Genomic DNA, 13,319 nt, shown 5'->3' with positions numbered 1-13,319 from the left:
ATCTGCTATTTTTCAGCAGTTAAAGCATTCAATAATCCTAGGCCTAAATAATCATTGCCACTGCTGTATTGTACTGCATCTTTAGAGCAAATATTCAAGGGTTTGTTTCTGCTGTTCTTGTTGTCAGATCATCATTGAGAAGAGTCCCACCTCTGTACCACCAGGGGGCGCTCACTTCAACATGAGAGGCAGTCCAGTGGAGGGCAGGGAAGTGTGGGACGTCAAGAGACTGCTGGAGGTAAGACATAGAATCATCCTTTATGACTGATTGATCAAATACTTTATATCAGGGGTCTTCAACGTTTTCAGGCCGGGGACCCCCAAACTGATGGGGAGATGGAGCAGGGACCCCCTACCACCTCGTAGGGTGGGGGGGTCGGGGCTACGACATATTTTTTATTTTAAACATGTACAAGTTACAGCGAGCAGGGTGGGCCGTACCACTACCATTTCTAAACATACTACTTATTAACTGAGAACCAATGTCAATAATATCAACAATCTGTCAATTGCATAATAATCATGTATTCAAGCTATTCAAAATGGATAGAATCATGATTTTTTTTTTTTTACATAAATGTGAAAAAATGGCACAAAAAAAATAACAATAATTGAAATCTTTTTTTTTTTTTTTTTTTTTAAGCAATAATTTCCCGGACCCACTGCAGTACCTCCGCGAACCCCCTGTTGAAGACCCCTGCTTTATATTATTCACAAATCTAAAACAGCCCTTGGCAATTTATGACATTAAAGCTAAAAGGATGACACAAAAAGGTTGCGGGGACTTTAATAGAAAAATTCTCAAAGAAATAAGACCTGAGAGAATAAATGGAATTTGCTATATTTTGAGAGAGACAGGCAAGGAACAGTACAGAAAACACATCCAAACCGTTTCACGGTCGGAGCTCTCTCTGACACATTGTACAGTATATAAGAGAATACAGTACATGACAGTTAGGCGTGGGACTCATTGATTGGTTCCCAAATCAAGACAGAGACGTAGGGTCCTGGTAACTTTCCACCAGTGGCGTCAGTTCAGAAAAAGCTAAGGTATGACTGGTGGTATGACTGGTGTAAGACACCAGTCATGTTGCCATACCAGTCCACACCAGTCATGTTGCCGTAAGGTTTCATTTGTATACTGTCAGAGTTACATACTTGTAAAGATCAATTTAGACCTTCCAACAGGAAACCAGAGAGTCTAGTTTTTGTCAAGTAACTTGAAAAATAACCATCAAAACCAACGTGAAAAAGAATCGTGATAAAATCGTGTATTGTGATACAGCTTGGGAAAATATCGTGATATTGTATTTTTCCATATCGTCCACCCCTACTCCGAACAAGTTAAAAGTCAAACAGAAAAAGTTTAATCCGAACCGATCATGATCAGGACGAGACAACACTTTGTCCAAAGAATAGAGAAAACTCAAAACAGTGTCAAAGTATCTTATATTTACAATTGAGTAAGAGCCGCATCCCACTTCCAAGCCCATTCAAGCCCACTTTGCATCCACTTCAACTCAACTTCAACTCAACGGTAGGGAGAAGAACGTACGGAATAATACCGCCCATAGCCGTCCATTGGCTCGTATTCCCATCTATGGGACCGGCGGATCCAATTTCAACCGAGGGGGGCGTAGCCAGCACACACACACACACTCACACACACACACACACACACACACACACACACACACACACACACACACACACACACACACACACAGCCAAAAGGACCTATTTAATTTAGTTGCCTTTTGGGGGGGCACCCAATACGAGAGAGAGAGAAAGAGTGTATATTTCCTCTGTCTGTGTGAATCACCTAAAAACAGTATATAAAACAACAAATCACGCACGCCGCAATTTTCGAATTGTCACCAGATTCTATAGGTCACCGTTTGCGGTGTAAAAGCCCCCAGTAACAGCAGCTGACAGAGAGAGATGACAAAGCCTCACGGAGTAGGAGGGGGGAGAGAGACACACGGCACGGATATTTTTAATTTTTCAACGTTTTACTTTATACCGCGGTGCTGATTAGCCTACCTTTGCAATGTAAGGATATATTCCATAATCCTGTGTCAATGTCGTCTCAAAGAAGAAGAAAGAAAAAAAAAAGCATCGTGTCACCATGCTTTCCTGCCTCCAGTCCAGACGGTCCATGCAGAAGGAGTTTACTTTCACATTCATTTAACAGAATGCAACAGAATTGCAAAAGCTTTTGCAAGCTACAGAAAAAGCCATTAGTCCCTTTATTTTAGCCAGTTTAAAGGGAAAATCAGCTCCAGTTTCTCTGATGCTGAAAAGAAAAAGTCCGTTCACTTTGTGGTATGTGCGTACGCTGGATTAATGAATGTCCACAGGTGAAGCCCGTTAAAGGTCATTAATAGTCTCCTCTGATAGTTTCACAAAGTACACTAAGCAACAGAAATGTATATGTAATATTTTAAGTCCCTGACAGAGGTTTTACAAGCCAATTCAACAGCATTGTCATGAGGTAACTTTTGCCCTTAAATATTTGAAAGGAACAGACTAGAGTCAGATTATTGTGACATATTACATTTTCCAATAATAAAATCTAATAATTCGCTCCAACGTGATACATCAACTGTGTCAACGGCCCATGTCCTTTTTTATATGCAAATCGCTAATTCATTGTTTTATTTGTTGAAAGGTGTGAATAGAGGTCTCATTAAAGCTATACTGTGTAAGTTGCTCAACTGGTGGTCTGTAGCAGTATAGCAAACCGCGGTCGCGTTTGTTTTTTTCGTCCGTTTTTCGCTCGCGGACCGGGCCGTCAGACCACCGCGTCCGCCTCGCCTCGCCGAGACGCTTTCAATGAGGTCTCCCGTGTCCTTCTACGAGCAGCGGTTGGAGAGTTACATGCTAGACTCCTCCAGTGTAAACACTGCAGTGTACTTCCTGAAGGCGTGTTTCCTAAACCCACCAGAGAACCCGGCAGTGTATGTTCTGCGCTGTGATTGGCCGGCAGTGTATAACCCTCGCTGTGATTGGCCGGTAGTGTGATGACGCAATTTTTCCGCGAAAACCGGTCCCGGGCAGGGATCATAGAAAACATATAAAAAGAAGGCTTTAGAAGCTGAAAATAACGGAGTGGGGGTTCCTTGGCTTAGTGGGAATGTGTGTGCAAAATCTCACACAAATAGCAGGCTGCGTTTGAGACATTTTGTTCAAAAAGGAGCAATCCTGCAAACCTTGGAATTCAATGTTAGCCAATTAGATAGAATATGATATTGGACAAATCAGTCATGATTACATCACTGTAGAGATACTGTGTGCCCATTTGTGTGATTATCGGATAAAATCTGAAGGAGTAATATCGAAGAATGCGTTTTCGGCCTTCTGGTGGCGCTATAAATGACAGAGACTCTGCCGATTTTACACTAATCGGCATAGTTATTGGTGAAAGCACAAATTGACCTCTACACAACATGTATGCAAAAGACTATATGCAACAGACATAAAATAGTTCCAAAGAACTCCTCAAGGTTTTAACTCAATATCTTTATTTTCCAACTTTTTCATTAGTTGTCTTTGTTGAAGAGTTGGTCATCAGGTTGTAAACCTTCAAAACAGAGGGTTAACAACCTAGCCATTTTCAGGCATGTCTTTTAAATCACAATGTTTTCAAATAATTCAAGTAGTAAACGTCTTCAAATAAAGTTTTTAAACATTAAGTATTGTGAAGTCTGAACCCAAACCAGCACACGGAAACAGTTCTCAAGGTGAAAACGCAATAAGCGTTGTTTTATTCAATGGGGCGTTCCCCTAAAACATGAAATAAAGTTCTTCCCAAAACCGGGGCTTTTAACTCAAAATATGCTTCTTTCCAGAACTTAACAAACAGGGGTTACATTCGAAACATATGTTTCACAGTATGCCGTTGCTTCCATTAACACATGCCATTTCTCTTCCAAGACTCAGATGCAGCTCCTAATTTGCCTACAATGGGAACAGATAGAACCACCATTAGCAATGTGGCAAAATACAGAGCAAATGTGCGACAGAGGAGAACATAGTGGAGTTTTGCTTACTGCTCGATGGAAGAGTCCCTTCGAGAGCCAGCTACACAGTGAAGCAGAGCTCGGTGGTTAAGAGCAAAAACATTTGGATTGCCTGACTCGGAGAAGCTGTGTTGCGGCCAGGTGCTGACCAAGCCCCCAGAACCCAGGGCTAGATTTGAAGCAACCCCGATGGTGGCCAAAGTTGGAACTGCAGCCTAAACGCGCATTTTGGCCCCGCCCCCTCCACTCCAGACAGGAGAGGAGAGCAGCGTGACGTCATTTTGGAACCACGGTGGTTCCAATTCCCCCAGAATGCACCTGGATTTAGCTACATGCTAGCACGTAGCCGTTGCTTCAAAACGCCACTGAGCACTTGCATTGAAATGATAGTGGGGGCGGGGCTCGTCCGCTCTCTATTTTATATATACTCTATGGTGCTGACAAATCAAACTGATTGCAACAAGCAGCCATCTTAGCTGCTGCATTCTGGGAAATGTAGTTTTTCTGAAAACCAAACTAAGCCATCAGTTAGATTCAGTTCACATGCACGCACGCACGCACGCACGCACGCACGCACGCACGCACGCACGCACGCACGCACGCACACACACACACACACACACACACACACACACACCTGTGCCTAACCATTCTGCATTAGAGGTGGGATTTATGGCTCTTTGAAGTGAGACAGTACCATCGATCTGGCTCACTAAAAAGAGCCGTTCAAAAGACTGGCTCATTTGGCTCCTTGTATATTTATATATTTTTAAGAAGAATTTGTTTAAACATGAATCCACAAGGTGGCACCACATTCCTCTGCTGACAGTTGAGATCACAATTTAGTATTTACCCTTTTCATAAAATGTGTGTGTAAATTAAGCTACCTTATTCATAAAACACCAAAAAAAACAAGCAGGCAACAATGAACTCGCTCCTCCACTTGTTCTCTCTCTCTCACTCACTCACTGTACTCAGTCAGTACTCAGTGGAGTAGCAAGGAGATGTTGAATTGGGGGGAGGGGGTCTCCCCCACAAATGAACGGCTCTCTTCTGCGCGAACCGGATCCCAACGTTCACTTCAAAGAGCCGTTCAAAAGATTCAATTCGTTCGCGAACGTCCCAGCTCTATTCTGCATCTAGCCTAAGGCCCAGATCATGGGAAAACCCTACTCACGTCAGGGTGGGGGGTCCCCAGTTCAAATATGATTCTTTTTGGTTTCAGTGATATTTGGACTTACCCTCTACGGTAGTTCATCATGAAATTTTTACTTTGCATGTATGTTTTAGAGGCAGAAGAATAATTTGCATAAAACTTGCAATGTTGATTGAATTATTAAAAAAGCATGTTTCAATTAAAAAAAAAAACGATCTGACAGATCTTTAGATATTGGTCCAAAGTTCTTGTAAAAAAAGTTCCGTGCACGTGACGCGAAAGTTCCGGAATAAAAGCGGGTTTAAGTGTTTTACAAACTGCTCAAAATTGCGGAAAATCTAAGGGCGGAGCTTACTTAACAAAGACACAGATGTCTTCCGCTTGAGTCAAGGCACGCGTGTAAGCAAGTTGCATGTCTTCAAACGAAACGAGGCATGACTTATGCCCCTTTAAAGTTTGAGTTTTCAAACGCTTCGTATAGCGCCCCCCTTTGGCCAATTGGAGTAAGATTGCTTTCAGTGATATTTGGACTAACCCTCTACATATTTGCCAAATGCCATGAACGTGTCACTTTGCATGTATGATTTAGAGGCAGAAGAATAATTTGCATAAAACTGCAACATTGAGTGAATTATTAAAAAATAATGTTTCGCTTTAAAAGAAATCCGCCGAGACAGATCTGACCGCATTGGTCCAAAGTTCATGTAAAAAGATGTTTCGCGCACGTTACGCGAAAATCCCAGGAGGAGATAGATTTTGACTGTTTTTCATATAATTCAAAATTGTGGGAGAAGTAAAGGTAGAGGTCAAAAGTCAGAGCGTAAAAGTTGTTCGGCATGAGGAGACGCATAAGTGTATACAGGTTTTATTGCTGTACCTGAAACAGGGCATGAGCTACACCTGTTCAAAGTTGGCATTTTTCAAAGGCTTCCTACAGCGCCACCCTTTGTCCGATTGTTGCGAGCTTCGCGTTTTAGCCGTTTGGCATAGTCCTCTGCCATACTGCCGAGTTTCGTAAAAAGCGACTGCACGGTCTAGCCGCTAGAGAAAAAGTGGCGGAAGAATAATAATAATAATGGGAAAGACCAATATCAATGAGTGGCCATTTGCCACTTCGTGGCCTTGGCCACTAATAATAATATTATCCAGACGTTCCATGCAGAAGGAGTTTACTTTCACTTTAATTTAACAGAATGCAACAGAATTGCAAAAGCTTTTGCAAGCTACAGAAAAAGCCATTAGTCCCTTTATTTTAGCCAGTTTAAAAGGAAAATCAGCTCCAGTTTCTCTGCTGAAAAGAAAAAGACTGTTCACTTTGTGGTATGTCCACACGCTGGATTAATGAATGTCCACAGGTGAAGCCCGTTAAAGGTCATTAATAGTCTCCTCTGATAGTTTCACAAAGTACACTAAGCAACAGAAATATATGTAACATTTTAAGTCCCTGACAGAGGTTTTACAAGCCAATTCAACAGCATTGTCTGTCATGAGGTAATTTTTGCCCTTAAATGCTGTGCACTAGCCTGGAGAGCTGTGCACAGCAGTGGAATATCTGGCCAGGTTGTGCACAACTGGCCAATTGTAATGGAATCTGCTCAAAGCCACCCTGTGCCTGAGGGGTTTGTCGGTGACACGAGATGATCGGCCGGCGAAGCCGGCAGAGCCTCTAGTCAAATAAAAGAAAGATCTATTTACAGCTGTCCATGGGCAGGGTCAGAGCACAAACTGACAATGACAATCTGATGCAGGGTGAGCAGTCCTTATATATGATCTCTCAGGACTGTAGAACTTTCTAGATGCAGAAGGGCTTCTGGGGCATAAATGACAGATGTGGCATGGGGTCAACAAAGGTCACCAGTAATGCCGATCAGCACAGAAGTAGTGAAGACAGGCCTGGGGAATGACAGGATATCGCAGGGTTACTTATCGTTTCATCTGAGATACGACTAGGGGTTTCACAGAGCCAGGACCACTCCGGGGGTAATAAAAGACAATGTTTTGTTTTCTTTAGGGGAAGCTCCAGTTGATCTATAGGGGAGGTACAGATAAGGCATTTTTCCAGTGACCGCTGCCACCCTTACTCTCAGTGTCTCGATTAACCCTATGTTGACACAGGTACACTACACAACTATGATCCATCAAGACGCACAGCAACTGTCATATACGTACAGTATAGACCAGGGTTCCCCAATTAGTTTTCCCCAAGGTCCGAATTATGTCTAGGGTACCAAGCCGAGGGCCACAACATTGCAGGGGGCAAAGGTGGCGTTCCCGCTACTCCAGTGACAGTTCAGATATCGTCGTTGTCGGGTAGAAAATCTTGTATGTCCAAAACCGTTCGTTTTGCAATTATCATTTTACGCGAGGCATTGTTGCTTGTAGATCTGCTGTTTTCACTACTTTTGTGCGACGACCTTGCATGATGAAGCAGGGCTTTACTTTGCGAAAGAACGTACACATTTTGAGATACAGGTTTTTCACCCGACAATGACGATATACTAGTGTTGTTGCTGCTCTTATACCACCAATATTACTGGGGTTGGTGGGGGCCAGACAGTACCCCCCCACGGGCCGCAAATGGTCCGCGGGCCGCCTATTGGGGAACCCTGGTATAGACTATAGAATAATGATAATGAAAAAGTCTCACTAGAGTCTCACAACGGGCCTGAAAATTAAGGCCCGGCGGCCCTAACTGGGCCTAACTGGGCCGACCCGATGCTTGGCCTGACTAATTAGAATACATTTTAGGCCTCTAGTCTCACCTGCAAAGACATTATCTATTGATTGGTCCTATCATTACATTTAAAAATAATGTATTGATATTTGTATAAACTGTTTGTAACCTGTGGAACTCACCATGTGTGTGTGTGCTCCCTCACAGCAGTTCAGCGTGGACATGGCAGAGAAGGCGTCCCAGGTGTGTCTGGCGCACCTGTTCACCTACCAGGACTTTGACGAGGGGACGCTGGGCCTGGCCTACGTGGCCCCCTCCAGACACGGCATCCCTGGGGGGCTCTGCTCTGAGAGTAAGTCCTTTATAGTCCTTTATTACCCGGCTTGTTTGAATGCTTGATTCTGATTGGTCAATCGCTGAAATCAGAGGTCTGATATAAGCCTTATTCACGGCCCGCCCACTCAGCAAATTTCTCAGCATCCCCCGGGTGCTGACATCAATTTAGAAGGGGAAATTATAACAGAAATAGCTGGACTTAAAGCCAACAAATCATTATTTCGAACGGTAAAGTAAATTATAATGCTTTGTGCCTTTTACTATCTTGTGTTCTTGATCATTCTAGCCGTATTTTATACTTTGCTATTCGGAAATTGCATTCCATTTGTGATTTCTGTGTTAACTCTATAGGCTATAGTAGGATTTTCCCCTTCAAAATGTGACTTCAGCACCCGGGGGATGCTGAGTGGGCGGGCCGTGAATAAGGCTAATTCCCCGATAACAGACCCCTCCGTTCTATAACAGACCGCTGCCTAATCAAAGACTCAGAGCACCTGCTGCAGTCAAGCGGCACTGCGTGAACCTTGTGCTGTAGCCAACATGTCAGCCATGTAGGCCTAAACAAACACACAGCAACATTTACAACTAAACGTTGCTCTCAAGAATGTTTTTAAAAATATTTTAAGCGAGAAATAGACAACGTAGTATCAGAAAATGGACCTTATCTAATCAGCACTTCCTTGGTTTCCAAGGCGACCGTGTTGCGCTAGGGCAGGGGTGCCCACAAGGTAGATTGTGATCTACCAGTAGATCACCAAGGGGGTGCAGGTAGACCACATGACATGCCTCTAAAAATATATAATTAAAATATAAAAATAATATGTCAATATGACATCAAGAAGGGCCTGTCAGCTCCCTTCATGGCTTCTAAAGTAGGCAAACCTCCAATGCAATGCTTTGTTCAAGAGTCAGTAGCATTACAAAGAACCCCAAAACCTACCACTTCCATACAGAATGAAGACATTTCCCCCAGTATTTCCCATTTATTTCCCCCTTACAGTAAGTGTGTTTGTCTAAAATGTAACGCCAGTGCTGCTATTCCAAAGCCCCCCTCAGGCCCTAAGCTAAAACATTTTGGATGGGTAGATCATGTTGAGCTAGTCATTTTAAAAGTAGATCTCACGTCCAAAAAGTGTGGGCACCCCTGCGCTAGGGGGACGCCCAGCGCAACACTTGTGGAACACTTCCAGCCGTCTGTAAACAAGGAAATACTTTGTCAGATTATACATTTTATTTATTAGCCAGGTAGTAAGCGGGATAATGAATGGCTCCTTGGTGAATGACGATATATAACATCCCTTCGGCCTGATAACTTATCAGGCCGTCGGTCTGTTATATATCGTCATTCACCGTGGAGCCATTCATTATCCCTTACTTATTCATCCCTGGGGGGCTCTGCTCCGAAAGTAAGTCCTTTATTCCAGTGTTTCTCAACCTTTTTTCTCTTTTCATGTCCCAAGAATCCATGGGCACACCAACATAATACGGGGGTGTAAATATCGTCACTGTCGGGAAGAAACCTTGCATCTCCAAGTGTCAAATTTGTACGTTTCTTCGCAAAGTAAAGCCCTGCTTCGTCATACAAGACTGTCGCACAACGTTAGTGAAAACAGCTGATCGGCTGTTTTCACTAGTTTAAATCATTTTTAAAATGATAAATACAATAATGGCTTTCAAGCAGTTTCAAGGGGCACACTTGACCCTTCTCAGGGGCACACCAAAGGTCCCCAGGCACAGTGGTTGAGAAACACTGCTTTATTCATCCCTTAGGGGCTCATAACATTTATCCATCCCTGGAGGCAGGGGTGTCTCACCAAACTCTGGGCCCTGGGTACAAGGATTCACTGCGGGCCCCCCCATGAATGTTCTTCATAGGGGGAGGGGGTTTAACCCATTTAGACTGGGAACGTATTATCACGCATCATGTTGTGCTTCGACTATTGAAAAATAGCAGATCTACAAGCTCACAACGCCACACTGAGTGCCACGCTGCGAGCTTGTAGATCTGCTATGTTTGAGAAATCATATGAGTCAAGGTTTTTTGAAAAACCTATGTTTCTATGTCAGTGGTGCTCAAACTTTTTCAGGTGAAGGACCCCCCAAATGATGTACGGACCCCCATCTTAAAATATTGAGTTCCAGGGACCACCCAGAAGCAAAATTTGAGTTACAAATTTCACTTAAAAAATACATATATTCAAAGATTTGCACACATTTTCAAGACTGAGAGTCAGAGCAAAATGGCAAAGGCATTCAATGCAGAATGAACAGTCCTTAATATACTATCTCGCAATATGGAACATTCTGGATGCTGGGCATAAATGACAGATGTAGTATGGGGTCAACAAAGGTCACCAGCAGTGCCAGTTACTATCCGCTAAGAAAGGCCTTGAAGTAAGAAGGAGTTGAGGAAGGAGGTGGTGTTGTTTATCCTCTCATGTGGGAAATATATATATATATATATATATATATATTATTGCCCCCCTCTATTGGTGCACCTTCTCCTTATTGGTACTGTACTGCTCTTGTCTTTGTTTTTTTTGTTTTTTCCCTCTTATCTATCTTTCTTACGTCTCTGTAACTTTGTAAATAACTGTATACTGCTGTGCTACTACTGGACAACTAAATTTCCCCCTTGGGATAATAAAGGTATCTATCTATCTATAAACAGGTAGCAGTTTACTGAACCATTACAGACTTCAATAATCCTCAAAGACAACATGTTGTTTCATAGGCCTGGGATTATTGAATGCAGATATACAAGCAGATATACAAGCTCACAGCGCGGCACCGAGTGCCGCGCTGCGAGCTTGTAGATCTGCTATTTTAGAAAAAAAGTCGTGAAAATGTGTGCAAATCTTTGAATATATATGCATTTTTAAAGCGAACGTTTGTAACTCAAATTCTGCTTCTGGGGGGTCCCTATTTTGAGATGGGGGTCTGTGGCCAAATACATATCATTTTGGGGGTCCTTCACATGAAAAAGAACCACTGACATAGTAGTCTCTCAAGAACAGACTAACTGAGCTCCAGTTAAGTGAAAAGGACCTTTTCTTTGACGATGGCTAGCCAGATTGCTGACATAGAAACATAGGTTTTTCAAAAAACCTTAGAAGGATTCAAAAGACACTTATAGAATTGGGTCAAAATTGGGTCAAAATTCAAAATTCAAGTGTCACAGCTAAACCTATTCTAACATATGCATATTATATGTTGCCAGTACAGTGGAAATACCCACACTGCAATGACAATGTCTGGAATACAAAACGGAGTAATTGTACAGTAACAATTACTAATAATATATTACTGTAATATTATTACTTTAGCCAGTAAGAGTAAGGTAAGGTATTACTCTGCAAAAAACGGTAATATTTAACACATTACTCCGCTAAAAGAACACCTCGTTACTCGTTACCAGAGCCATTTGATTTGAGCGTGCATTATTTGTGTTTTTGTTCATTCATCAACTCACAACATTTAAGACATAATATTATGTATTAAATGGATATTCCACTTTCAACAGGGAAACAGCTTATGGGCTTCTCTCCACACACACACCCATCGTAACTTCAAACTCCATTTTAACCATGATAGATTCATTAAAACCCCATTATGTTTTCTGGTGACTCATACTACCCTCCTAATATGTGAGCAGGCCGTGTTTTTTCCATAACCTTTTTCATTTATTTTTAATAATTATTTGGGAAAATGGAAAAAAATGATATACAAAAAATAATTATAAAAAATAAATGAAAAAAGTTATTGAAAAAACACGGCCTGCTCAAGTTTTGAACTCTTGGGGTGTACTTGGGCTTGTAAATCGTCTATTTATGCAGAATAGGGTTCATGTGGTCGTGTTGTCTCTGTTGTCAGAGTGTCCTCCGTCCTCCACTGAGCACAGACCCATCTACCTGAACACCGGACTGACCAGCACCAAGAACTATGGCAAGACCATCCTCACTAAGGTCAGATAGAACTACAACCTTCATTCTAGACCAGTGGCTCTCAACCCACGTGATTCTTTTATCTTATTTTTATTTTTTTGAGGGGGAGGTGACAATTTAAGGACATTTTTCATAAAAAAAAGAAAGAAAAGAGTTGAAGTGAATAGGACCATTACTGCATCAAACATAGTCAGACTGCACTATGAAAGCTGGTCAAACATTGACTAGTCTCGCGTAGCCAGACAACTATTCCAACTATTCTCCGAATGCTATATAGAGTCTGGAACAGCAGCTCCCGAACGGCGAGTATCGGATGTAGCCAGTGCTGTACTGAACTGTAGTCCCATTGGAAACATGCAGAAACACAATAGCTCAGACAAAGTCATTCGAGCGGCCTATTCTTGTTATGGGTGTATAGTTTAAGAAAGCGTTTGAAAACATCACGGTGGTAACACCAATAACACCAGAGAAAGACGAAATAACGCCCCCAGAAATATTGAAAGGAGACATAACGCTTCCAGTAGGACATGTTATTGCTACTGCACCAAGGGAGCGGTTGCGTCACATCCGCTTTATCTCTATTTCCGTGCCCCAGACTGTTGACTGGAGCATTTCCCAAATCGCGGAGTCAACAGTCTGGCCACGCGAGACTAAACATTGACCAAATTGTCAATTATAAGAAAGAGACAAGCTGTTGCGAGGCGTTGTGAGCTTGTTAGATCGGCTATTTTCACAAGGTTTATCTGTGGAACCGAGTCAAACAAGATATAATGCCTATCGCAACCTATTAATTATTAATTCCGTTTAATTCCGTTTTGGACCCAGAGCTTCGAAATATCTTCCAATCCATCAACAAGGCCTGGATCTGCATTGGAAAAAATATTTAGACCTTTAAACTTTTAAAACAATACGACATAGGAATATATAAGGTCGCAGCAGAGGAATAAGGAACATGTCCATGGTTGCTGGACCACAGAAAGCCGTTTCAAACCAATTTAAATATGAATGGACTGTATTGGCCTAAACGACAATAACCCATGACTACAAACACCTTATTTGTTATGTTAAATAGCAACTGATATGTAATGTACGTCTGTGAATGTCTGAATGAACAGGGGTAGCGACGCGAAGTGTTGTATTTCAACTCTGCTTTCGACTGCATGCTGTGGGTAGGGGCGTCACAAGGG

The 13,319-nt window shown here is 42.4% G+C and overlaps 1 protein-coding gene across 1 annotated transcript in view; it reads left to right on the top strand.

Moving 5' to 3' along the window:
• Positions 1 to 13,319, top strand: part of adam17b (ADAM metallopeptidase domain 17b) — a gene marked incomplete at its 3' end in the record, with an annotated part of 68,502 nt that overhangs the window by 40,546 nt on the left and 14,637 nt on the right. The window contains exons 8-10 of the mRNA XM_080744159.1: positions 128 to 238; positions 8,060 to 8,204; positions 12,062 to 12,153. Coding sequence (XP_080600285.1) covers positions 128 to 238; positions 8,060 to 8,204; positions 12,062 to 12,153 — 348 coding nt within the window. The remainder of the gene's footprint in view (positions 1 to 127; positions 239 to 8,059; positions 8,205 to 12,061; positions 12,154 to 13,319) is intronic.

The sequence above is a fragment of the Nannobrachium achirus genome (genome assembly GCF_963921795.1).
Source record: "Nannobrachium achirus genome assembly, chromosome: 16".
NCBI lineage: Eukaryota > Metazoa > Chordata > Actinopteri > Myctophiformes > Myctophidae > Nannobrachium > Nannobrachium achirus.
Note: the sequence above shows the minus strand (reverse complement) of the source record. Positions and strands in the feature narration are given on the sequence as shown.